Raw genomic sequence first — 26,577 nt, forward strand, 5'->3', positions numbered from 1 at the left:
CTTAATGAAGAAAAATGCAGGCATAGCGCCTGCGTAATAATGCATTTCACAATATACAGGAATTGATACACATAGGTACGGTGTACAATTTTTTCCCTTAGATAAACGCTACAGAGAACAAGTACATAGGAACGCCATTTTGTCCAATTCATTTCTTACCCCTCAATCTGCACCTTGCTGGATAAGCCACAAAAACAACTCTCTATCACTTCTGGGGATAATTAGATAATCATAGAGGGGAACAGGCCCAGTTCCTTCAGGGCACTCAGGAAATAGTTACCATGGCATCAAATGGCCAGAGTTCATATACTGTACTTCCTTGAAGCTTAACGTACTCCCAGACAGGAGGACTAGAACACAATTAGTTGTGTTTTTTTAAAAGATTTATTTCCCCCCCTTCCCCTCCTCCCACCCTGCTGTTTTTGCTGTCTGTGTTGTCTTCTCTTCTCATTTTCTCTCCTCTAGGATTCGATCCCAGAGACCTCTGATGTGGATAGAGTTTCCCTGTCAACCTCAGTTCCTACTTTCTGCTGCACTTCACCTTGACTCTCTCCTTGTCTCTCTTTTGATACATCATCATCTTGCTGTGTGACTCCCTTGCGCAGGCACCGGTTGACCACGTGGGCACTGGCTCACCACGCAGGCATTTGCGCGGGCACTGGCTCACCGCAGACATGCTTTCTCTTTTTCTTTTTCACCAGGAGGTCCCAGAGATCGAACCCAGGCCCTCCCATATGGTAGGCAGAGGCCTTATCACTTGAGCCACATCCACTGAGGAATCATCAGCTACATGATAGCAGCGCATTTCAGAACATACAGAAAATAGCTTGCTGTAGCTGAGAATTTTATTTCAAAAAGACAAAGACCAATCTTACCAACATTCTGTATGGCAGGTCAGAGCCATTTTTTGTGCCATTAACCTCTCTGTAATAAACCAGGTATGTTGGAGTAGGGTTGCTGATACCAAACCACGGGAGCCTGGGGCTGACCGGTGGTAATCCGATTGTGAGGCTGGTGTTGGTGGCATTAAGTATAGTTGGTTCCTCGGTATTTGAAGCTGGAGACAGAAACACTTTATCTAAAATAAGAAGAATACAAAGATTATATATATACACGCATGAATATATAATAGAAGACAGGAGCAGCAGATTTATTTAAGATCAAGAGTAATATCAAATGTTAGGAAGAAATTTATAACACATATATAGATTTTGCTTGAAGTAATAAAAAGGAAAATGATTTTGAAGTGATGCTGTCTTTGAAAAACAAAAATGTTTGTGTCCTAGATTCTACCCAACATCCTCCTCCTCTTTAAGTTCACAGACATCTTCTATTGGGCAGGGTGGCATGTCCCTGCCCCCGGGGGGTGTCTCAGGTGTTCCCTTGCAGCTGGGGCAGGCATGGGACACAGTCCTGCCCAATCAAATGTAAAGTGGGCATCTGGTAAGTGGGAGTTCCAGAAATGCTCTTGTCTGGCTTACATAAGGGGCAGATTGGCCTGTATGTACCCCTGCCCTTCACCCTTTTCCCCGTCAAGAATACAGACATGATGCCTGGAGGTGTGGCAGCCATTTTGTGAAATTGTGTCTTTTACATGTGAAAGACGTTTGAGGAAGACAGAAGTCTGGATCCTTGATGGCACTGTGGAGCTGCCTGGACAAGCGGATTGGACCCTGCACCACTCCAGGGTGCACCATTCATAGAGATTACAACAGAGAGGCATGTTCTAGACTAGTACAGTGCACAAACATACGTGCAGGCTCAGTTTCACCCTCTAGAGTCATGTTACTATTATAGGACAATATCTAACCAATTCACTCTGTCTTACCCATCCGTCTCCTAAAAATACAGCAGCCTCATGCAAAGAGAGCACAATAGGCAAATAACTACAAATATGATTTTAATGTGAAACCTTGGGCTCATCAGCATAGCACTTTGTCATCTCTGATAATGCAAAAAGCATCCTTCACTCTGCCCGCATTGGCCTGCCTGCAAAAGGTGGCAGACTTTTCACCCCTCCAGCCCTTCACTTAAGCCATTTCCTCGCTGCAGTGACCTCCGGCACCTCGGAATCCTACCTGACTCAGCTCATGCATCATCTCCTCTAGGAAGCCCTGCCTGCCCCTTGACCCATGAAGCTGCTTCTCCTTTGTGCTCCCACCCTGCCTCACGCATTCTTCTACGTAGCACTAGCCACACTGTGGGTTTTGTTTTTGTGTTTTTTCCTTTGGTGCTTTCTGGCCTTTATCCACCTCCAGAATGTGAGTTCCTTGGGCTAGCGTTGTGGTTAATTCACCTTTGTCCATCCAAAGCCCAGGAGAGTGCCTGTTGCATATTAGGTACTTAAAAAGTGTTGTTGATCATTATTAATTTGTGCTATTAAACTATAAAATGCATTCTGTGCATTTGGCAAGTAAGAAAATTAGTGGGAAAACGTCTAAGTGATTTGATCAAGTCAGCTCCTTCACTTCTGGCTTTGTGGCCTTGGGAAAGTTCCTCCAGGTCTCTCTACTTCAATTGTCGTCTATAAAGAGAGGGTAATTATCTAGCTCACAGAACTGTTGTGAAAATTAAATATAAATGTGCATATGTATCACTCTGTCCTTGGGGCATAGGGGGCATTGTAAATAAATGGAAGCTATTATTACTACTATCATTAGTAAGATTTATCGGGATTTTGCAAAATTCGGGAAAATATCCCTGGCATGATTTTGGAATTTCAAATATAAATTCCAAAATGCAGAAAACAATGTTTAAAAAACAGAACTGCGCATGTAAATTTTCAGTTTTGTAGTTGCGAACCTAACTTTGAGGACACTTGGAAGGTTTGAGTGTTGGAGAAGTATAATCTCACTAACACTGCAAAGTGTGTCTGGCTTCCCTTCAACCAAAACTACTGCGCTAGGGTCTGGTCTATGCTGGGAATGAGGCGGTCATTTTAGCAGCCAGAGCAATCATTGGCTCCAAAGGTCACTGGTAGTTTTGTTATTCCTTTATGTTAATCTAACTGATATAATATGATATGATACGATACGATACGATATGATGATATATTGAGGTGTTGAGAATGTTTTTCAGGATAGGAAGACAAGTTTTTCCCATACACTTTGAAGATGTTAAATGTCTAAAAAAAAAATAAAATTAAGGTAAAATGTAATTGCTAAAACTTTCCAGCAGATGGGGCACAAAGTGCCCTTAATGATGATGCATCTAGAAAAGAGCAAAATAAACCTGGCCCCTTTTTTAAAGAAAATTATGGTATTATATTAATTATGTTTTAAATTTTCTCTAGTTATAAAAACTTGGGCTACTCTTAAGGCTTTTATTTTTAGGGATGTGTAATGTGCGTGTGTGTGTGTGTGTGTGTGTGTGTGTGTGTTGTTCAACTTCAAACAGATATGGTATGGACATTTTAAATCTGTAATTAATTTCCCAAAATGGAAAATGCAGTGTTTTACAAAAATACACACTAAGCTGTTTATAAATTCTTCCATTTGTTTTCAATTTACATATTTTAAAGCAGAACATACTTAAGCAAAAGGAGTTTATTACAGTGATTTCTTCCTATCTCTAGTGGAATTATACTTAAACTAGAATAATATTTTCACCTTAATGTCAGAGAGAACTTTAAAAAGGACTCAGAAATTGCCTTAGGTTTGGTCACCAAGAGACTATGCAATGAGTTTCTTGGTTTGTTTTACTGTTCACTTTTAAAGTTCAAATATTTTTATTAAGCCCTACCATAGAAAATATACAGTTATTTTGGCCATAACACAACACATGCACTCCTAAAAACCACTGCATTATGCAAAATCACACAGTAAAATCCACAGGGTTTATGGGGAAGGTGGAGCCAAGAGCAAAACACTCAAAACTTTGTTGGTGACACATTAAAAGAAAAGGATTGGAACCTAACACAGATGGTAGCACAGATTTACACATGTTAAATGGTTAAGAAATACATAACACTACAGAAAATATGGCACTTTGCTTTGAAAAAGACCTTAAGTTCTGTGCAATGCTTTTTGGAACTACTGGCAGGCCTAAAGTACCATCAGAGAAGAACAAAGACAGAAAGAGAGATTATGGGATGAAGAAGAAAAACAGGACAGGGAGAGAGGATAACAGGACATGAGATTTCCTGTGTCTAAAGTTGCTACCACAGTCCAAGCTGTGTATATCCAGGGTTAACAGCAGGTATTTTTCGATCTAGACGAACAATAGTCAGGGTGCACACTAAAGATTGATTTCGATTTTGGAATAATGCTGAGAGCACCCTAAAGAGGATGGAGGACAGTATAGAAGAGACATGAGATAGCCTGACCCTGCTGGGGAAACAAGCTGATCATGAATGCAATTTTATTACCTGGAAAGGGTTGCATAACTGGACTGTAAGCCACGATGTGCTCACTCATTGAGGCCTTCACCTGGGAAGGGATGGCCCCATTTCTTTTCTTCGCTTGATAAAGCTGTGTGCTGTCCTTTTCTGTGACAATCCAATATAGAAATTTCCTATCCACAGTTAAACTAGTAGTTTTTCCTGTTGATTAAAAAATATACAGTAAAACAAAGGCTAAAATACATACATTAAGGTTTCTATTCTTATAAACAATATATGAAATCCTTTTTTCTGTATTATAGCTGCTAAACTGTGAATCTTTCTATACTTCAAAATGAAAAACAGCTTTTTAGCATTAGGCTAAGGGTTTTATGAGTATTTTCTCACTTTAACCTCACATCAAGACAATAAGGTAAATGTTATTAATATGAGCCACATTTTGCAGAAGTGGAAATTGAGGATTGGAGGAATTTAATAGCCCACTCAAGGGCACAGAGTTAGTAAAGGACAGAGCCAGGATTTAAAATCTCTCTCTGTGATTCTAAGTCAATATCAATCTGAAGGGATGTTATGGATAGTAGACATTGGGCTCGGTGTTTTCTCAGTGTTTTTAATCAAGGATATGGAATGAAAGCATAAGAATCATATTTATCAAAATAGAAGATGATGCTTAATTATCACTGTCACGGGTAGGTTCATTTACAGATGAGATTCAAAACTATCTGAACAAAATCAGAAATTTAATAGAAGCAACTGTAAAAGCTTAAATTCAAGTTTAAAATCAACCCTATAATTTAACAAATGAAATAATCCAGCTAATTAAAAGTAAATAGAGGAAGCAGATGTGGCTCAAGTGACTAGAGCTCCCAGCTACCATGTGGAAGGTTCCAGGTTTGGTTCCCAGTGTTTCCTAAAGAAGACAGGCAGGGCAGCGAGCTGATGCAACAAGAGACATGAGGAAAACAAAATGAGAGACACACCAAAGTGGGGAGTGGAGGTGGCTGAAGCGACTGGGTGCCTCCCTCCCATATCAGAAGTCCCAGGTTTGGTTCCCAGTGCCTCCTAAAAACAAGACCAGCACACAACAAACACACAGCAAATGCAAAACTATGAGGGAGTGGGGAGAAAGAAATGAATAGGATAAATCTTTGGGGGAAAAAAAGTAAACAAGAAAAAGACTATGTTTTTTTTTTTTCAAATGGGAGGCACCAAAGAACTGGTGCCACTTTTAGCTGCAGTGACAGAAAATCTAAGAAGTGAGAGGCCTGTTGGACTGATCAGAGCACAATGAGAATACAGTATGTCATTGTGGGGCTACATTTAAGAGTTTACTAACCAGCTGGAATGAAACCACAGGAGGGTGACTATTGCAAAGAAAGATCTAGAAGCCATGTCACCTACAGATAGTTATAGATACTTGAATTTTTCCTCTGAAGGAAATACTGAGAATGAGCTATGACAACTATCTCTACTTAATTGAATGGCCATCATGTGGAAGGTGATTGATTTATTCTGTGTAAACTTAGAGATCAGAACTAGAACCAATGGATGAGGGGAACAAGGAAGAGACTTGGCCTAAATATAAATACAAAGGGAAAAAGTAATACTTAAAATTGTCAAAAACTTAAATAGGCTATCTAATTAAACAGTGAATTTTTTTTATAAACCAAGGCATTCAAGCAAGATTGTTTGGAGAGGGGATTTCTTTTCAACATCATGCCAGGTAAAGTCATTGTCATTTTCTAAATTTAGAGTTACGGATTTTAATTCATGAAAGATTGCCTGGTTCTGTACCGTAAGATAATAGCCCATTAGATAATTCTTGTGTGTAAGATTCAACAGAAGCAAGTAATTTTCCTAGTAAGGAAGCCTGTAACATTCTCTCTACTCTTAAGCCCATTGAAAGTACAGTAGAACCGTTTTTAAAAGGCTCTGCATGACATGTCAATAAATCCATATTTGCAAATATACATAAATTTGCAATTTCAAAACTTCACTATGTGGACCAGCACTCCCAATAGAACTTTCTGAGATGATGGGAATACTTTACATCCATGTTGTCCAATACAGTAACCACTAGCCACTTGTGGCCTTTGAGCCCTTGAAATGTGGCTAGTGCGACTGAGGAATTCAATTGTAAATTGTGTTTAATTTTTATTAATTTCCATTTAAATAACCACATATTGCTAGTGGTTACCATATTGGACAGTGAACAGTAGACCATTAGGACTATACGGGGTAGTAGGAATGCATTTTTTTCCTATTGGAATTACTCCTAATCAGGAGACTTCAAAATTGCTTTAGACTTTCAAACACTTCCTCCACAAACATGTGCATTTGGCAAAGAGATCTGGCAAGTGCTGACCAACTCATGCTGAATGTGGAGTTAGTGGGATCATCGAAGCAGAAGTAAAACAGAGTACCACTAAGATCATGGAGTTAGAGGTAAGCCAAGCTGCAAACCTCAGTTCCTGTACTAACTGACTGTGGCCTTTACCTTTTTCAGCCTCAGTTTCTCATCTGCAAATCAAGGATACTAGTACCTACCTGTTGTGATGAGATAATGCATTTAGTGGCATGCTTGGAATAGATAGTAAAGCTCAATAAATTGTAACACTATTGTTAATTACAAAATAACTTTTAAAAAACAGATTTAGAGAATTATGTGAATGCCTGTGTATAATTTGCCTGGAAATGACTTGAATTTTACAAGAACCCATGGTAATGTGTACACACTTTTGAGGGTATATGGAACTCAGTGTTTACTAGGACAAGAGGGGCTGTCATTGCTAATGAAGATCTATGTACACATAAGCATCTTACCAAGCATTGCAGGTACCATGATAACTCTCCAACACATGCATCCTTCTAGATCCATGGCCCAGATCTCTTGCCCTTTGACAAAATATATGCATGGTTTCTTTAAGTCAGAAGTATCAATAGTCATTGCTCCACTTAACTCGAATTCAGTCACATTGCAAGAACATTGGCCTCTTCCATTCTGATGGTTAGTGGTTATGGTTTGCAGAATCTGGTGCAAGGTCTGGTTGATAATACTGTAGTAAAACATCTGACAGCCAAAATTGGAAACTTCTGTCCAATACAGGCGACTATAGGGGGAAAAAAGTCCCTCCAACTTAATAAGCAAAACATCATCAGAAATATTAGTTTCTAATGAACATCAATCATGAAATCATTCCTAATGTTTAGGGGATCAATGCAGCCCTTAGAGAGAGCATGTCTGAGTCCAATCACTGTCTTCTGAGGTGGAGGCCATCACAAGAAGTCTAAGTGAGAGCATTCTCCAGTGATTTCTGAGGAAATATATTTTACAGCTAATGTTTTGGCCTCTAATAACCTTAGACACTGTGTTAAATGGCTAATTAATGTCTGTAAATATGAAAAAAAAAAGGTATTTGCATTCTTTTAATCAAAGCCTGTTTTCATGCCCCTCCTCTCAAATTTTTCTGTGTCTTGGTATCTTGGTGCTCATTAATAGTTTAGTTTCAAAGCAGCCTATAACCATGCTTATGGCACAAACAAAATATATCTTTCCAGCCTGGGAAATTGCTAATCGGTTACTAAACGGAGGCCCTAATGTTCATCTTATGAGGACACAGACAAATTAAGATGGGTGAGCTCAGGAATAGCTCTTGCTGTGCAAGACCTGCTACCCATCTGTCTCCTGCTAATCTCTTGCCACTGCCCAGTCCTCTCCTTGTCCTTAACAATTGAATAATGATATTAAATTTACTGATATAAAAATCTGCTATTGGTTTCCTTATGTTAGTCAAATTGTCAGTGTGAATTAAATTTGTATATTTGTGATTGTAGGCTCATATAATATAAAAATTACTGTAAATTAATACAGTGAACCAAGAACCTTAACCATCTTGTTTTCCCATCAGTGCCTTCTAATATTAAATCAAAGGCATTATATTTCATATGTCTATGGCTATTTCATCACAACAGAAACAGACATGCTTCACATACCTTAAGAAAGGATACACAGAAAAAGAAATTATTGTTGAATTCCTGTTGCCAATCTTCAGAAGTCTGGGGTATTTCACCTTGCATTCAAGATCAACATCAAATATTTGCATTCCATTTTGTGATTCTTGCAGCACAAAGTAGAGGTGCCTTGAAATCCAGTCAACTGTCATAACTGTGATATCAAACACCAGTGCATCTCGGAAAAGCTTAACAGTAGGTAGAGGATATAGTCAAGAAGACAGTAGTCATTGTTTCGTTTTGTTTTTAACATGAGGGCTTTGCTGTAATCACCCATATCACTTATTTACTGCACCTCTCTTATGCAATCCAAAACCTCACTAGTTCTGGATTGTATATCATTAAATACTTCCTCACCTCACACTACGTATTTTCCTCTGGATAGTTTTAATTACTACCATCACTTCAACTATAGTACACAGACCGGTGCTACAAATCCATGTCTTCAGGCAAGATTCTCTCATTGAGTTACAAACTCAAATGTCAAAATTGGGAAGCAGACTTGGCCCAATAGATAGGGCATCCGCCTACCACATGAGAGGTCCGTGGTTCAAACCCCGGGCCTCCTTGACCCATGTGGAGCTGGCCCATGAGCAGCACTGATGCATGCAAGGAGTGCCCTGCCACGCAGGGGTGCCCCCACATAGGAGAGCCCCACGCTCAAGGAGTGCACTCCGTAAGGAGAGCTGCCCAGCGCGAAAGAAAGTGCAGCCTGCCAAAGAATGGTACTGCACACACAGAGAGCTGACACAGCATGATGATGCAACAAAAAGAAACACAGATTCCTCGTGCCGCTGACAAGGATAGAAGCAGTCACAGAAGAACACTTAGCGAGTGGACACAGAGAGCACACAACTGGGATTGGGGGCGGGGGAGAAATAAATAAATCTTTAAAAAAATGTCAAAATTGCCTCCTGAACATTTCCAGATAAATGACTCCCAAAAACCAGAAACCCACAAAAAAGAGTCCATCACCCAACCCAAAAGCTCTTTTTCTCCTTCATTTTATATTTTTATGAATTTCCAACATCTACCACAAATATGAATTTCCAACATCTACTACAGACAATCCTGACAAATGTGGTTCATCCTTGAGTTCCTCCTTGAATCCTTGGCTGACAGTGAATTAGTCCCATTTTAAATACCTCCCAATTTGTCCTCTTCTTTTTCACTGCCTCTTAGTAAACTCAGGTCCTTCGCATTTCTTGCCCTTTATTTCTGCAACAGCCTTTTTGTCTCAGACTTACCCCCTCCAAGTCATTCTTCACACTTCTGTCAGTGAGATCTTTCTAAAGCACAACTTGGTTGTTAATGACCTACTCACTGTCTTCAGTGGTTTGCTGGTGGCTTCTTGGTTGACACCTGAGTCCTTGGCACAATAACTGAAGCCCGTCATGTTCGGGCTCCTGCCTACCTCTCCAACTTTGCCTCCACCCTTCCCCTATCTCCATTCCAAGTTCCCTCTATTTTAGCTCCATGAACATACCTCAGCTGTCTTGTTTCCCTGCCTTTGCACTGGATGCTCCCTCTTCTTTTCCCACCTTCACAGGACTCATCCCCCTACACCTTTCCATTTTTCCACCACCACCACCCTGGGCTGGATTGGGTCTGTTCTCTGTGCTTCTACCACATCCTAGGTTGAGCCTATGGAAGCTGGACTAGTCTGTCTTCTCTAATAACATTCAGTGAATGCCAGGCATTGTGCTAAATGCCTCACATGGATTTTATCTCATTTTTCCTCATAGGAACCTATGATGCAGATACTCCTTAACCACAGAGGTTAAATAACTTGCCGCTGGTCCCAGATCTAAAGTGTTAGAGCCATAATTAGATTCTAGTGGTCAGTTTCCACAGCTCATGCTCCTAATCACTGTGTGATACTGCTTTCCTAGTGTTAAACTAGTATTAGACTGGGCTTCCTAAGGGCAAGGACTGTGCTTTACCTTTGTATCCCAGAATCTAACACAGTGTGCCTCAAACAATAATTTGCTAAATTAATCCTGAATGACATTTATCCAAAATCTATTCTGTTCAAAATCTATTCATTAATGACTAAATATAAAACATTCATCCTTTTCAATCATTCTAATATGAATGGTTCAACCATTGGCCATTCATTTTAATTACAGGTAGTATGATATGCAAATGCTGCACTCTCTTTGTTTCTAATTTGAAATACCTCAGAGCTGGAATGACTTTGCATGTTCAGAAGGAAGAGAGAATCTCCTTGTGCATAATACCCCATCTCATTATCAGCCGTGTAGCCCACAGCCCTGATGTCTCTTTCTCCTGAAAACATCCACACAACTTGATTTTGATCCATGTCTAAAAAAGTTATCTTGTTGCCAAAAAGAGTTATGAGGTATGGAACTGGGTTGATTACTGAAAGTTAAAAACAAGGAAACAATATATGTAAAAGAATTAGCTTTAACTTATCAAACTCTCTTGATTCAATATTAGGCAACTTTGAAGCCCATGGTCCCCTAAAGTTCATCTTATACTAACCCTAGGTTTGTTTAAGCATCTGCTGGTGATAGTTAAAATTATTTTATTTGACCTTAAGTTGAGCTCAAAAACAATGCTCAAAAACCTAAAGATACCAACAGGTAAAAATGTTTTTAAAAGTTATTTGCACAAATTTTAAATAACAAATTACCTGATGTATTTGCCTTCTCTATGTTAGAAAATGGTCCTGACCCTTTAGATGTGAAAACTCGAACCTGAAGAAAGAAAAGGAAACAAAAAATTGCACTCAGCAGTCTTTGGTGACAGTAACTAGTTGAGACCAATAAATTACTGATGTTTCATTTCACACTCCTGATGAACATTAATGGTTTCAAATAGCTATTTACATCTAGGTACATAACAGTAACTCACTAAACAGAAACTATTGCCCCATACTCATGTTGCTTTTTGTTCTTGTCATTCTTCAGAAAAATGCCAGAAATGGCACAAATATCTTCACAAAAATTTTGACTTCAGATAGTTCAGAAATTAAATGATGTAGAACACTTAACAGAAACAAAACTATAAAGATTACAGTAAACTTCCACTTACCTTAAATTCAAACATCTAGAAGCTTCAAATAACTAAGTTTTCTGTACTTTTTAAAAAGGAGATTAATAATAAGGAAGTAATAATTCGACCTTATATTTGAAAGCAAATTGTGCATTTCAAACCACTTTCTCATACATTATCTCTTTTGATCCTCACAACTACTAAGAATAGAAACGCGACAAGGACGGTAATCAAGGTAAGTAACTTATCCGCAATGAACAGGGAGACCCTAGCATAAGAACAGTCTCCTGAGGTCTGTGTATTTTTCTCCCACTATGCCATGCCACATACTAAGAGCAAATTTTTAAACAATTTTTATGCGTTGATTTTTATTATGTAATAAATCAATTTGATTTCCAAACTTTCCATATGTTCAACAGCCTACAGTTAGTTGGCATCCATATGGTGGTGCTGAAAAATAGACCCAAGTGCTCTCTCAACAAAGTATTGGATATTTTTTATTATATTTAGGTATTAAATATATTTTACAATCTTTTCTCTAGTAAATTGTGTGCGAAGAAAGATAGAGTCTTCCTTGTGCATAATACACACGGGCAAGGTTTGCTTTGCATGGGACCATGTTAACTGAAACTCATTCCTACTATAAGTGAGTTCACACTTTGCATGGATCCATGGTGACTGAGATTTGAAACTATATATACACTATATATACATATAGACATACACTTAACCAGAATGTTTATTTAACCAGAGCACACATAATTCTTTTTTTAAAATAGAAATATGTACTGTATTTTACTTTTAATTTCAACTTTTTAAATTTTCATTAGTATATGTAGGCCTGACAAATGATCAAATTAATAACTATTTTAGAATTTTACAGAAAGAAAACAGATCTTTAGGAAACTCCAATATGTAAAAAAAAATCCCCAAATAGTATTTTCCCAAAAAAGAAATGGAAAATAACTCTAAATGTGTACAACATTGTCATCAACCTGGTATTTATTGGTGATATGAAAAACTTTAAAGTTATCTCATATAAAATTTAAAATGTCAAAAAGCAGATGACAGTAGCTTTTTTTCTTGATGGCTATTTTTTTTTCTGACTTTCTCCTTTATCAGCAGCCAGGTGAGATCAGCTAATAAAAACTGTAGGATGTCAATTACCCAGACCCTTAGCTCCAAGTCAAGGCACCCAAATGATACACGGAAAGGATTCTAGAAGTCAGATTATGACACAATCCTTACTAGAGATGTGGCTTTGATAATTGTCTGACACCTCTAGGAACCTGGGTTTTTCTTCACAGTGTGAGGTGAAATGAGATAATAAATATGAAAGTGCCTTCCATGGGGCATGGCCTATAGATAGTGTCAAATAATAATGGTTAACTCTGAATCTGGAAAGTACTGTGAGCGTGAGAAAGTTGTCAAAATGCCCTTTACTCTAGCTGTGCCCATTCTCCTCCTTTGTAATTTTGCTGCCTAATGACTCTTGTGATTGTAGTGTACCTCAAATTGACAGAGTGGGTCCCAGAATTTTAAATTTATTCCTTTGATTAGCCTTCTGCTTTGCATCATTAAGGCCCCGATATCCCTGTTTTCACTGTCATACCTGGAAGCAAATAATGTACCCAGGACTCATGCCCTCAAGTTGAAAAGACATCACTGAGGGAGTGACATTGACAGCAATCCAGTCTTTGAATGTTTTGTTTGTGTCACTTTGGTTGGATATTTGATAGAAAATTTCAAATCTTGTTAACACACCATTTTCATGCTTAGGTTTATTCCATCTAAATTCCACCACAGTTTCATTCTTGTTGCCGTATTTTCCACTTGGCAATATAAATATCCTGGGATTCTCTGGTGCTGATGGAACTGCAAAGCAGAGGCATGGACAGGGCAGAAAAGAAAATAAGGCTGGCTTTTACCACTCGTAATGAGGATGTGGGGCAACATAGCAATACATATTTCCCTTTTCAGACACTGAGGAAGAGTGATCTTGTTTTGAAAGCCCTTCCCGAAAGAATAATCAAGCACCTACTCTGAGGTGTCAGCAAATCTTACTGACAGACAAGACTTCTTTCTTTTCAACCCAAATCTATTTCACTACCACGTAAGCACATCTGTCGTCTGTGCCCTGTGTGGCTAGAAGGTAGCTGGTTCTCCTTAGAAAATGCAATATTCTGTGCTGTGCTGACAGAGTGATTTAGCTGGAGGTGGATATGGCAGTCAGAAGGAAGGAAGCCAGTAACTCTAGCCAGCCTTCAGCCAGTGTAGGGTGCAAAATATAGCCTAGCAGGGATCAGGCCCCCTCCCACTGGACCCCAACTCCAGGAGGCAAGAAGTATGGGAAAAGCTGTTAGTAGTTTGTGATTCAGACTGGAGTTCCATTTATTCTAGGGCTATACTAAGGAATTTAGTCTCTACCAGTCCTTTCATCAAGAGAAATTCCTCTGCCTGATTTCCAAGTCATTGCACCCTGGATGTCCCTCTTCTTTCTTAAAACTGCCCTGTTCCCATCATTGTTTTTGTTTGTTTTGTTTTGTTTTGTAATAATAACCTTTTATCTTTGGATAAGTTTTAGATTACAGAAAATTTCCATCGAAAGTATAGGGGATTACCATCTAACCCACCCCTTCCCCACTCACATTTACCCCTATTAATACCGTCTTATAGTAATCACATTGCTTCTTAATGTTCTCCACTCACACCAGCCTTCAATCTCCAGATCTTCCTCGTACTTCTCACGGTTGATATGAGTTTATCTCCCCACTGTTTCATGAACTACATCAGAGAAAGCACCTCTTCTTATTCCTCACAAACCCTCCTAAATCTAGTAGAGGATTGGCAGCCAGTAGGGTGCTTAATAAATGTTAGTCAACTTGAATGATTGCCCAACTATAGGGTAAATTTTCTGAGGGCAAGGGCCAAATCTTACCCTTCTTCCTCTTTGCCCCAACACAGAGCTGAGTGCTGCTGACCCTGATGCAGCCTGAGGGATGCAGTCGGATCCATTTCCCCAGAACAATCCAACCAAAGCTGGCATCCCAAGAAAACCGCAACCAAGGCATATCTGGATCCAAGGTTACCTGCTTCGGGACCTGCCCAGGCTCCACTATATTGACTTGTGGATAACAGTTCATGAAAGAATTTTTGACAGCATTAAATGCAATGGTAAGTGAATATCTATGTTTATTGAGCTCTTACTGCCCACCGGGTCCTGGGCTTGGAGGTGTATATGAATTAACTCAATGTCATCCTATTGTTTGCCAGCATTTGTAAAAATAACCAAATGGAGGTTTGATTCAACTGTAGTGAAAAGTCTGGGCCAAGTTTGAGCCTGTCTCTTGTGAGCTATTGTACATTGGGCAACTGCTGCACTTCCATTTTCTCATTTGCGTAATGGACATAATAGCATCTGTCCCTCCTACCCCAGGCCTGTGTGGGGTCAAATGAAATAATGATGGTTCTGACACATGGCAAATCTATAATGTGTTTAATAAAGGAGCGATGCATATAAATGTGCTCTGTACACTTTGAAGCTATTTACACATGTGAAGAAAGATACGATTAGTTACCTTTTAAAAATGTATTCTAAAGCCAAAACATGAAATGTGAACATGAGTTAGTCCCCCACCGAAGACTGTGAGTTAGTGTAAGAACACCTCCCAGTAAGCCTGCTGCCGTCGGAGAAACTACCTCTCCTCTTAAAGGTCCATTTTCCTTATGAAGCATTTCACAAATGATCTGAAACATGTTTCTGCATCTTATATATCATTAAAATCAAGTGGCGCATTCTTTAAGAAATCTTTGAAATGTCCTTTTAGAAGAAATTAGGCAGATTTAACTTAACGGTGCTCTTCTAATCCTCAAAAAATCTTTGCCAGGGTATTGAATCTACATGCAGCCACAGAACTGGAAATTATTTTAAAATATTATTAAATATTCATTCCAGGTCATGGAAAGTGAGATTCTATCTTTTTAGAGAGAGAGAGACTTGTAACCTCTGTACCTGTTTCAGGTGCTCGAAGTGATAGAGATGTTTTGGGGCCCTTTCCCCAGTAGGTATAAGGAGTCACAGAAAGAGTAAGTAAGGCATAGGGCTCCAGCCCTTCCACAGTAAGTACAGGTAAAGACTGCTGTTCACTAGCCAGAAACTAAAATACAAGCACAAACATTTTTTTTTAGGACAAGAATCATAGTTTTTTATTACTAATTAAAATCTCCTAATTGGGGCTCACATGGAAAGAAGAAAGTTGTAGTTTTGAAAATGCTAATTTTGGTAAATCCCATGTTTGAACACACAGACCAGTTAAAGATTGTCTATCATAGCAGTTAACACTACTAGTTTATAGCTAGTTCAGAGACTAGCTATAAACACGTGTTATTAGGAATAATCTTATTTACCCAATACTATGGGAACAACAAAAGAGATGGGTTTGACTGGGAGAGGATAATGCAAATTAGTGTGGTCAGGGCTGAGATTGAGAACTGGAAGGTACGAGAATCATCGCCATACCTTAGAAGGAGCACTAAATTCCACACTGTAGAAAATTACACCCCATTCCACAGCAGGGGGAGCATTCCACAAGATTTGAAAACGTGAAGCATTTCCTTCAATCCTAAATGAAGATTCTTGAACAGAATCTGGGATAACCTTAGGAGTAAAGGAAAAATTCCCTATGGGATAGAAGAGAAAAATAAATTGGGGGAGAAAGGACTTAGAGTTATCAATTATCATAGAAGTCATGGAAAATTAACAGAAATTACTAAAAATTACTACCAAAACCAAAATGTCTCTTTCCTTTGAAATTTGCCACAAAATCATCTTTTTCTGACTTTTTCAGGTTGTAAATTTGGGTTAAGATTAAGATGACCTTAAGCTAATCAACAGACACTACTAAACCTTTTTCCTCTTAAAACATAATTCTTAACAATAAGTCCCAACCCAAACGTTGATTTGACATAAAATGAGTACAAAGGGTGGTGGGGTGGGGGTGCAGGAAGGCAGGAATAAATTATTATACCTGGTAGAGGCTTGAGAGATGTCTGAATAATTGTGAACTGATTAAATCTGGCTGGTTCCAAAACAGAGACACTGGTTCTCTGACCTATTTCTTGAGCTGTGATAATCCTCAAGCCATTGATCCAGAAGAGTCGACCACTGTAGTACATCAGTGCATTCTGGGAAATTTCAGAAGTACTCCAGGCTGCGAATGCTGTGATGGTGGTATCACCAATGCTGCTAAAACATAACACCAATTAGCATGTGCCTCTTCAGTTAGGGGAAGGGCCGATAAATTCACGTACTGGTAAGAATATGTGTGTATGAGTACATGTGTGTTTATGTATAAGAAACCAAAGAGAAAATTCTTTGCAACAATTAGTATCATTTTTCTTCGTTTCATATTAAGTTGATTTTTTAAAAATATTTTCCTTAAAGTAGATCTACAGCAAATTTTCTAGGGGCTTCTCTTATCATTAGTGTGATGTTATAATGGAAAGAGTGGTACATAAGGGGCAGCTTTTTAAAAGAAATTGTGTTTTTGGTAATACCCTACATCAAGGGCACAAACTAAACTCTTGTGACTCTATGAGCCCAGAAATCAAGTCTTTGACTTATCCTGTATGCTCCTACAATGCCTGTATTTGCAGAAGACAGACATGAGGCAGGGTACTTACAGGCCGTGGAAAAAAGGTTACCATCTGATATGAAACCAGTAAAAGCCAAGACATGAGGTTTGAATTTGCCATCTGTACACGAAGCTAAGATTACCTGTAATTGTGGGGCAGAGGGGCTCTGAGACCAAACAAGGACAATCCAGTAAACCATGCTGGAGACACTCTAAGATTTAGGATTCAGGTGGTATTGTAACCAAGGAAAGGAAATGCATTATGTCTGAGGGATTATTTTTTTAAAAAGGAGATGCCCCAAGAGCAAGAATTTGGGGGCATTTCTCAAGATTTCAGTAGTTTCTGAATCTCGTGACCATGAGGCTCCACGGCCTGGGGCCAAGGAAGAGCTTCCGTGATGAGCAGTTTGTCGGGGCTCACAGGCCTGGGGGGACGGCAGCCTTCTGTGGATCCAAACCCCTTGACTTAGATTCCTCACTCTTCGGCCAAGTGCCTCACACCTACCTCAGTGGACCCTGGTGCAAGACGGTGTGGCCTATGTGGTCCTTGTATTTTGGCTCCTAAAAAAGACTATACTCCTTTGGGAATTAGTTAGTTGGCCGTCTCAGGGCCACAGGAGGCAGCATACTTCAGAAACAGGCAGAAGTGCCCGGAATGACAACTCAGTCTCTTTAAAAGGGTGATGAAGCAAATAACGCAACCTCTCATTTAACCATCCATGAAACATGGATATAACTATCAATATCAATAGTCTGCCTCCGGGTCTGGGGGTGCGGTAGGGCTGACAGTTTTCTCAAGATCTAAAAAGGTGGATAAGTCAATTCTCTGACCCATAGCACCCCGTCACCAACCCACAGGCATAACGAGGGGAACAGTGGAATTCCATGCAGAAGGCACAGTCTATCAGCTGCTTTCTCCTTGTGAGTCCTGCCTCCCTCCTCCTTTTGGTTAGTCACCTTAATATTAACTTTCTGTTCCCTGCTCTAGCCTACTTGGTCCTTTATACTATTGACAACTCCCCCATCCTTTCTTCAGTGATGCTTATTAGCTTCTGCAGCTGAGTGGTTGAGTGCCTGCTTCCCATGTACAAGGTCCCAGTTCAATCCCCAGTACCTCCTAAAAAAATAATAAATAAAAATAATAATAAAAAGAAAGTATATTCACTGGGCTTATTGCCATAGCTCCTTTTTCTAATAAATTACTCTTTATCCATACCTACTCAATTGTGATGACAGCATCTGATTTGCCTTTGGACCTATACCTTCTTGTCTGATTTTACAGTTTGTTATTTTACAATCCTCACTAGAACTTTCCAGTGATCTTGTGAGATATACAAAACCAAATTCCAGCTGGAAGGAAGCTCACCAATCAGGACACCCTTGGCCTGAGAAGGATGACCCTCCCGGGTCACCCATGCAGCTGCTGCAGGCTACAGCCCACCAGGGGCTACAGTGTGCTAACCCCAGCCTTGCTCACAGGGTGGTTTTTCAGCATTCCCCCAAAAGTGGCCAGGAGCGAGAGTTTCCCTGCAGCGTTAGCCTAGTCATCAGTCAGTTGCCACTAACTTGAGGTGTCCCTGATTTCTAGCTGGAAACTCTCTCCTATGACAGTCTCCAGTATGCCTGAGTTAACCCGAAAATCCTTGGCCTCTGGTGTTCAGCACAACTTCAGCACTACCACTTCACTCTCAGGAGTCAGTACTCTAAATCTTCAGTCTTCAACAACAGGTAGAGCTAAACTTGAACAAAAGCACTCCAAAAAAAATCATGAAAAGGTGTTTGCACTTTAAAATTTTCTTCGATGTATGAGAGACTTATAGCAGCCAGCTAGAGTTACTCTAGTGAAAGTTGGCTCATTCATTCATTCATTCATTCATTCAACAAATGTTATGTGCCTAGTTCTGTGTTAGCCACTGAGAACAGAGTGGGAAATAAGACAGACAAAATCCTGCCCTCCTAGAATATATAGCCTATCAGAAAAGGCAGTAATTAGCAAATCATTACAATATAGAATGGCACTGCAAAAGGAGAGGAAAGTGGGTTCCTCACTAAAGTCGCCTAACCTACACTGGTCAGTCAGAAAGCAGCTCCCTCACCAGGCTGCCTGAACAGGGATTCACCAAGGGGGCCAGGCTGGGGAAACATTTCAGGCAGAGGGAACAGCAGGGGTGCTGAGCGCCTTTGGAACAAGGTAACCAGTGACCAAATAACAAGCCTGAACCTTTCTGACAGGTGTCCCCTTCACAACCTCCAAGTCGGATATGCTTTTATACTGGTGGCAGGCTTGTTCTCTTAGAAACTAAAGGGTATCAGCGCACATAGGGGAGCGATGACCAGGTTGAAGGGCAGCTCAGTTACAGTTCTCAAGGTCGGGAAACTCCTAGGGGCAGCAAACAGCTGAGCTCCTCTCCACTACAAGCTAGGACTACACTGAGCAGTACTGTAGGTGCTGGCCATGTGCAACTATTGAGCCCTTAGTGCAACTGAGGAACTGAAATTTTAATGTTACTTCATTTAACTTCAAGTTAAATTTAAAAACTAATATTCGATTCAGCTATTGGAAAACTTTTAAGTATTTTAGAACATCCTGAGGATGTAAACCTACCTTTTCAGCAGTAAATTTTATAAAATCTAAAGCAATTATTTCCTATAAAATTTTTTTTAAAGATTTATTTATTTATTTCTCTCCCCTTCCACCCCCCACCCTGGTTGTCTGTTCTCTGTGTCTATTTGCTGCGTCTTCTTTGTCTGCTTCTGTTGTTGCCAGCGGCACGGGAATCTGTGTTTCTTTTTGTTGCGTCATCTTGTTGTGTCAGCTCTCCGTGTGTGCAGCACCATTCCTGGGCGGGCTGCACTTTCTTTCTCACTGGGCGGCTCTCCTCACGGGGCGCACTCCTTGCGCGTGGGGCTCCCCTACGCGGGGACACCCCTGCATGGCACGGCACTCCTTGCGTGCATCAGCACTGCGCATGGGCCAGCTCCACAGGGGTCAAGGAGGCCCGGGGTTTGAACCGAAGACTCCCCATGTGGTAGACGGACGACCTAACCACTGGGCCAAGTCCACCGCCTCCTATAAAATTTTAACACCTTAATGGAGGATCTTGTATGAAACACACACTGATGTTCCAAGAGAACTAATACCAACAAAATGTAAAGTAACTCAATTTATTGTCAATATATTGAACCAAATAAAATGTATTGTTAAAATTAATTTAAATTAAAAATTAAAATTTTTTAATGAGACAACTAGGAAATTTACAATTATGTATGTGGTTTATATTTTACTTTTATTGAGTAGCACTGAATAGACTAAAGCAAAGGAATTTAAAATGTAGAAGATAGAATTTGGTTAGATATTAGGGAAAACGTCCTTCCTGCTTGTTAGATGGCTTGGAGTCCCTGTCACTACGTACAGCTTTTTTTTCTGGTGGGGGGGGCGGTAATTAAAAACGAGAGTTGCTTTTGAGCATGGTTCATTCCGCATTCCTGAGGATTCTGGGATGGTGCTGCCCACTCCACCTCTAACTGAGAGGGGGCTTTGATCCAATAGGACTGATACATGGGACTAAAGTAAACTGCCTGGCATTCTACTGTAGACTTATTGTGATTCTAGCATGGAAGAAATGATATCATTGATGTAGAGGCAGTGGCCACAGGAGGTTCTGAGGGCAGGGAGAGGGGAAAAACAGGTGTAATACAGGGGCATTTTCGGGACCTGGGAATTGTCCTTAATGACATTGCAATGACAGATACAGGCCATTATATATCTTGCCATAACCTACAGAATTGGGTGGGAGAGAGTGTAAACTACAATGTAAACTGTAACCCATGCTTAGTGGCAAGGCTCCAAAATGTGTTCATCAATTGCAATGAATGTACCACCCTAATAAGGGATGTAGTTAATGTGGGAAAGTGTGGAAGATGTGAGGAGTGGGGTATGTGGGAATTCCCTGTATTTTTTATGTAACATTTATGTAATCTAAGTATCTTTAAAAAAATAAAAAAATTTTTAAAAAGCAAGACTTGCTTAGAGAAAAAAATGCCAGTCCTTTGTGTAACCACACCAAGAACTGCTGTACTCCACCCTGCATACATACAAGGAAATATTCTTCCTCTTGAAATGAAGAAATGTATTTTTAAAACTGTTTTTTAAAATAATTTTTTTAAAAACTTCCTTCTTCCTGCTAAATACAATGGTATTGAGTCTGTGGATCTTGAGGAGCTGGGATTTCCAAGAATGCCAGCTAATTGGTGCTCTGAGATGTGTGGACACAGAAAATGGATCATGATCTTTCAGAACACTGTCACTTTAAACACCCTCTTTACCTCACTGCTGACAGATACTTTGGCAATCAGATTGCAATACCTTAAGATTCTAGGGCAAGGAAAGGTCAGTTTTCTATGGTGCTCAGGTGGGAAACTAGCCTGAGCCATATGAATAGACTGGACAGATAATTATAGCAGGAAGATAAGAAAACTGAAGGATAAAAAGATTGAGTGACATGCCTGATGGGAAGCAGACTTGGCCCAATGGATAGGGCATCCACCTACCACATGGGAGGTCCATGGTATTGTAATTGATGTAAAAAAATTAATCAGATTTTCGTGTATAGATATGCTTATAAGCATCATGTGTATGTATGTGTACACATACATATATATATGTGTAAATACACACACATACATATGCACATAATATACTCCTTTTTCAGTTACCACGATTGAGAGTTTTTCCATCTACCACACAAAATATATTTTTTAATCTAAAAGCAATCTTGACATGGTCCTCATAAAGCAGGAGTTCTCAGCCTTTGTCGAATCACAGACTCCTTTGGAAATATGATAAAAGTTGTCGATCCTAAGTTTTAGGGCATTCACACACACCCCAAAGCTCTCCATGAACCCAATAATGGAGTTCAAGAACCCAATAATCAGCCCAATCTAGGAACCCAATATAGGACTGTCTGTCCTAAAAGCATGCCCTTCAGGTTTAAGCTTACTCCTTTTCTGACCCTGCTGTTGACTAACCATGTGACATTAGACAAATTTATGCACATCTCTGGGTTTTAGTTTCCTCATCTATGAAATAAAATGATCTCTAAATTCTTCCTTTAAATCCTATGATCTAATGATTTTATTTCCTGTATTTAAGTTCAGATATGCACCCTCTTCCTTAGAGTTGACATGTAATGACTTTGTCTAAACTATCTAAGATTTTCACAGGTATGTCCTTGGGTAACTGAGTTAACTTCTATACTAAGAAGTATATTATAGCAGTTTACCACATAGACCTGTATGTTCAAATCCTAGCTCTGTTATTCAATGTCTGATATTGAGCAAGTTATTTAAATCTCTGTGCCTTAATTTCCTCATATTTAAAATGGGGATGATAATAAAGTATTACTTTATAGACTACTGTATGTATTAAATGAGCTATAGATGTAAGAATCATAGAGAAGCAGGTTATAGTAAATACTAATGCAAGCATTAGCTCTTACAATGCTTTTATCTTCACAACCACCATATGAATAGACTGGACAGATAATTATAGCAGGAAGATAAGAAAACTGAAGGATAAAAAGATTGAGTGACATGCCTGATGGGAAGCAGACTTGGCCCAATGGATAGGGCATCCACCTACCACATGGGAGGTCCATGGTTCAAACCCTGGGCCTCCTTGACCCGTGTGGAGCTGGCCCATGCACAGTGCTGATGTGCGCAAGGAGTGCGCCCCATAAGGAGAGCCACCCAGCACAAAAAGCAAGTGCAGCCTGCCCAAGAATGGCACCGCACACACGGAGAGGTGACACAACAAGATGATGCAACAAAAAGAAACACAGATTCTTGGTGCCGCTGATAAGGATAGAAGCAGTCACAGAAGAACATACAGCTAATGGACACAGAGAGCAGACAATGGGGTGCTGGGGGGGAAGGGGAGATAAATAAATAAATAAATAAATCTTTTTTTAAAAAAAGGTGTTTAACTGATAGCTGTGTCAAGACTTATTCCTCCAGATTGATAGCTGTTACTCTCATCTCTGGTTGCAAAGAAAAGCTCATTTTTAACTCTCAGTTCACTCAAATGGCACTGCCTCTCTCTCCATCAATGTCGAGTTTTCATGATTGCTTTAAAGAATGGAATTCAGCTAAAGCAAAATAAAAATGATTATCTAAAGTATGACTTAGTACATATGTGTAATAAGTGTATATATAAATATACACACATGCATGAAAGCACAAAAATAATAATTGTTCTGGAAATAATCCAAAGGTCCAGAGATACAAAATTGATGAAGCAAACTGTAATCTATTTGGTAAATATTATGCTGTCAATGAAAACCACCTATGGTCATGAATTCAGTATAATCACATGGAAGAAGGCCTAAATATAACATAATGGAGGTGGGAGTTAGATAAAAATATATGTATAGAAAAGTACAAAATAAAATCATATCCATATGGACCTTTACTTCGCTTAGGATATAGAAAGCCACAAGAGAGTATCAAAACCACCCTAACAATAAGAACCAGCCAGTATCTATGAAATTATATACTTTTAGCATACCAGAAAAGGTTGAATCACAAGGCAATGGTGTAAACTGAAATCCAAAGGACAATAAGCCTCTTTGAGGACATACAAACTGTCTCACTTCAGGCAGAGCAAGAAGAGGAAGAAGTGGCTACCACTGAAGTGGATAAGGATTAAAAAAAAAAGAGCTGAGATTTTAATAAACTCTTAAAGGACAAGTGTAGTAAATTTGAGAGGTTAGAATTTTGAGGAGCCCCAGACACAAAGTGAGCCCATGCCCATCCACAACTCTTTTCCAGGGGTCTCCATCACGTGTTCATGGAAAGATTAGAGAAAGGGCAGGAGACCTCCTCTGTAGTACAGAGAACTCCTCTGTAGTACAGGTGTATGAGGCCTGCCTAAGTTAAGGGTAGATCAGAAGAACCTAGAGAAATCTATCCATGTTCCAGAACCAAACTAACACCACATAGAAATCCCCTGCCACTGGGGGAAGGAAGAAGCAATCTGATACTGACAGTGAGAAAGAAAGTTGCCCACTCTGAACCCTGCATTGGCAGGAAGCAAAGGTCTGATATGAAGGAAAGGAAATTGTTAATGCCCAGATACTGCATTGAAAGAAAGCAGAGGTTGTTTGCCATTGAGAGGGGGCCAGGAATGCTGAGAAAGCCCCATTGCTAAGGTATGGGTACACAGGGCACACCTAATATTGATAAGGGAGCCCTCCATGAAGAACTTGTGCTGAGTGCCCAGCAATAACAGACTGTTATCGGTTGAGGGGCAGGAGGGTGAAGAGAGGTGGTTCTGTGGTTCAGGCATTTAGGACCTGCTGAAAGCTAAGGTGGAACAGGAATACTGAGAGAAACACTCTTGTATTCAGGCCTTAAATTAAACACAAAGCAGTGGCAGTGCAATGCTGGAGGAATTTGAAGAAACTCTGCTCAACTGCAGATTAGACTGAGTCAACTCTTCATAATCATGACCTTCCTGAAGAAGAGGCATGCCTTTTATGGGGTATATTATTTATTTCAGTCTCTACCTTTCTTTTATACCAATGTCCAGGATCCCTTCAGGAATTACAAGACAAACAGTAATGCAAGAAAATATGACCCATTGTCAAGAAATGAAATATCCAGCAGAATTAGAACCAGCAAAGACCCAGGTCTTGTTATTATGGGACAGGGACTCTAAAATAACTCTGATTAATATATCTAAAGATCTAGTGTAAGGGTGAACACTATATAAGTACAGATGGGGAATAATAGAGAAATGGAAGCCATTTTTAAAAGGAAAATAGAATTGCTAGAAATGAAAACACATTATCAGAGATGACACATTGCTTCAATACATTAGCAGACTGGACACAGTAGAGGAAAGAAAGGGAATTTGAAGATAGGTAAATCAAAATTATCTACAGTCAGACACAAAGAGGAAAAAAAGGAGTGGAAAAATGTAATAAAGAATCTAAGATCTGCGGAAAATTGGAAAATGGACTAATAATGTATAATTCAAGTCCCCGAAGGGCAAGAAAGAAAGAATGAGGCACAAAAAATACTTTAGATAATGATTGTGAATTTTCCAAAATCAATGAATGATATCAAATCACAGATCCAAGAAGTGGGGGAATCTAAATGGGATAAATACACACACACACACACACACACACACACACACACACTTTGGCACATCATAGTCAAACTTCTAAAAACGAAAGATAAAGAGAAAAATTTGAAAACATCCCCAAACATTCCCAAGAAAAAAATAAACATTGCATGGTAAAAGTGATAGCTGAGGAACCAGCAAGATGGTGGTCGAGAAAGGAGCCCCTAGAGTCAGCTCCTGTGACAGGGCAGTTAGTAAACACCCAGAGCTCTCTAGAGTTAGCTGAAGCACCTGTTTGGGGCTTCAGGAGGCCAGAAGAGCATCCTGCAATGTCCTTGGGGGAGTGAAAGGAGGAAACTGCCCATCTGCAGAGAAGACTCGTAAGTAGAGTGCTCCACGCCCCGGAGGCCGGTGCCCATCCTCCACTGAAGGCACCAGCCACCTCGGGAGCTGTTCCATGGCTGGAATTGAAAGCTCCACTTCCCCAAAACGGGGGAGGAAGAGACAGTTGGGCACCAATTTCAGTTATAATAAGGAAATTTAGTTGGCCACAGTATGATCTTGAGAACAGCTAAGGTCTGAGCCTGTCCAGCTCAGAAAGAGGCTGAGAGCAGCCGTTTTAACTACGCACCTGGCACGGGGAAGCAGGGCAGACTGAGAATCCCAGTGCTGATGGGGACCAGCTTCTTCCCATCCAGATCATATTGCAGGTCTAGCCTAGGCCCCAGCGCCACCTCCAGCCGGGAGGAAGCAGCAGAGACCTGCACCAGCCTCTCTGGGAAATTACCAACCAAGCTGTGGAAGCTGGTGATCATCCTACTCTGGAGGCACAAACCGCCCCAGGAGCTATTCTGTGATGGGAATTGGAAACTCCATTTCCCAGAAACAAGGGAGGAGGAGATAGTTGGCTGCTGATTTTGGCTACTGATTGGGAGATTTGGCTAGCTAAGAGATAACACTGGGAACAACTGGTGTGTGAACCAGCCCAAGTCAGAAGGAGGCCAGTAGCCACCATTCTGACTCCGTCCGCAGCCTGAGGGGAAGCCAGGCTGACTGAAACTCTCAGTGTTGGCAGGAACCAGTTTCTTTCATGAAGATCAGACTGCAGCCTGCCTAGGCTTCAGCCCCACCTCTAGCGGGGAGGAGGCTGAAGAGCCCTGAAACCAGCCTATATAGGTAACTGCAGGTAACTTTGGCTGCCATAGACTTAAAATCAGAAGTCTACCAGGGCAACTGCAGTCATCTTGGACCCACACTGCATAGATTGCTGCCCACACCTGCAGCTCATCCCTGCCCCAGGCAGGGAAGAAAGGGATGTGAAGCTTCATCAGTCTCTCTGGGCAACTACAGCCTAGGCCTGCATGTGGATTATTCCACAGAGCTGTGACTCTGTCCTTACTCTGACAAAGGAGAAAGTTGGAAGAAGCTTCATTGGTTCCTGGTGCAGT

General features: G+C 40.2%; 1 protein-coding gene across 4 annotated transcripts in view; it reads right to left on the minus strand.

Moving 5' to 3' along the window:
- Positions 1-26,577, minus strand: part of ROS1 (ROS proto-oncogene 1, receptor tyrosine kinase) — a 132,054-nt gene that overhangs the window by 44,716 nt on the left and 60,761 nt on the right. For 3 of the 4 annotated variants that reach the window (XM_058307325.2, XM_058307326.2, XM_058307323.2), the window contains 10 exons: positions 16,396-16,613; positions 15,888-16,048; positions 15,381-15,525; positions 12,981-13,243; positions 11,007-11,070; positions 10,530-10,732; positions 8,333-8,538; positions 7,163-7,449; positions 4,367-4,540; positions 876-1,078 (listed from right to left, as the gene is read on the minus strand). In XM_058307325.2, coding sequence (XP_058163308.1) covers positions 876-1,078; positions 4,367-4,540; positions 7,163-7,449; positions 8,333-8,538; positions 10,530-10,732; positions 11,007-11,070; positions 12,981-13,243; positions 15,381-15,525; positions 15,888-16,048; positions 16,396-16,613 — 1,924 coding nt within the window. The remainder of the gene's footprint in view (positions 1-875; positions 1,079-4,366; positions 4,541-7,162; positions 7,450-8,332; positions 8,539-10,529; positions 10,733-11,006; positions 11,071-12,980; positions 13,244-15,380; positions 15,526-15,887; positions 16,049-16,395; positions 16,614-26,577) is intronic. The other variant, XM_058307324.2, reaches the window with a different exon arrangement.

The sequence above is a fragment of the Dasypus novemcinctus genome, chromosome 11 (assembly GCF_030445035.2).
Source record: "Dasypus novemcinctus isolate mDasNov1 chromosome 11, mDasNov1.1.hap2, whole genome shotgun sequence".
NCBI classification, from domain to species: domain Eukaryota; kingdom Metazoa; phylum Chordata; class Mammalia; order Cingulata; family Dasypodidae; genus Dasypus; species Dasypus novemcinctus.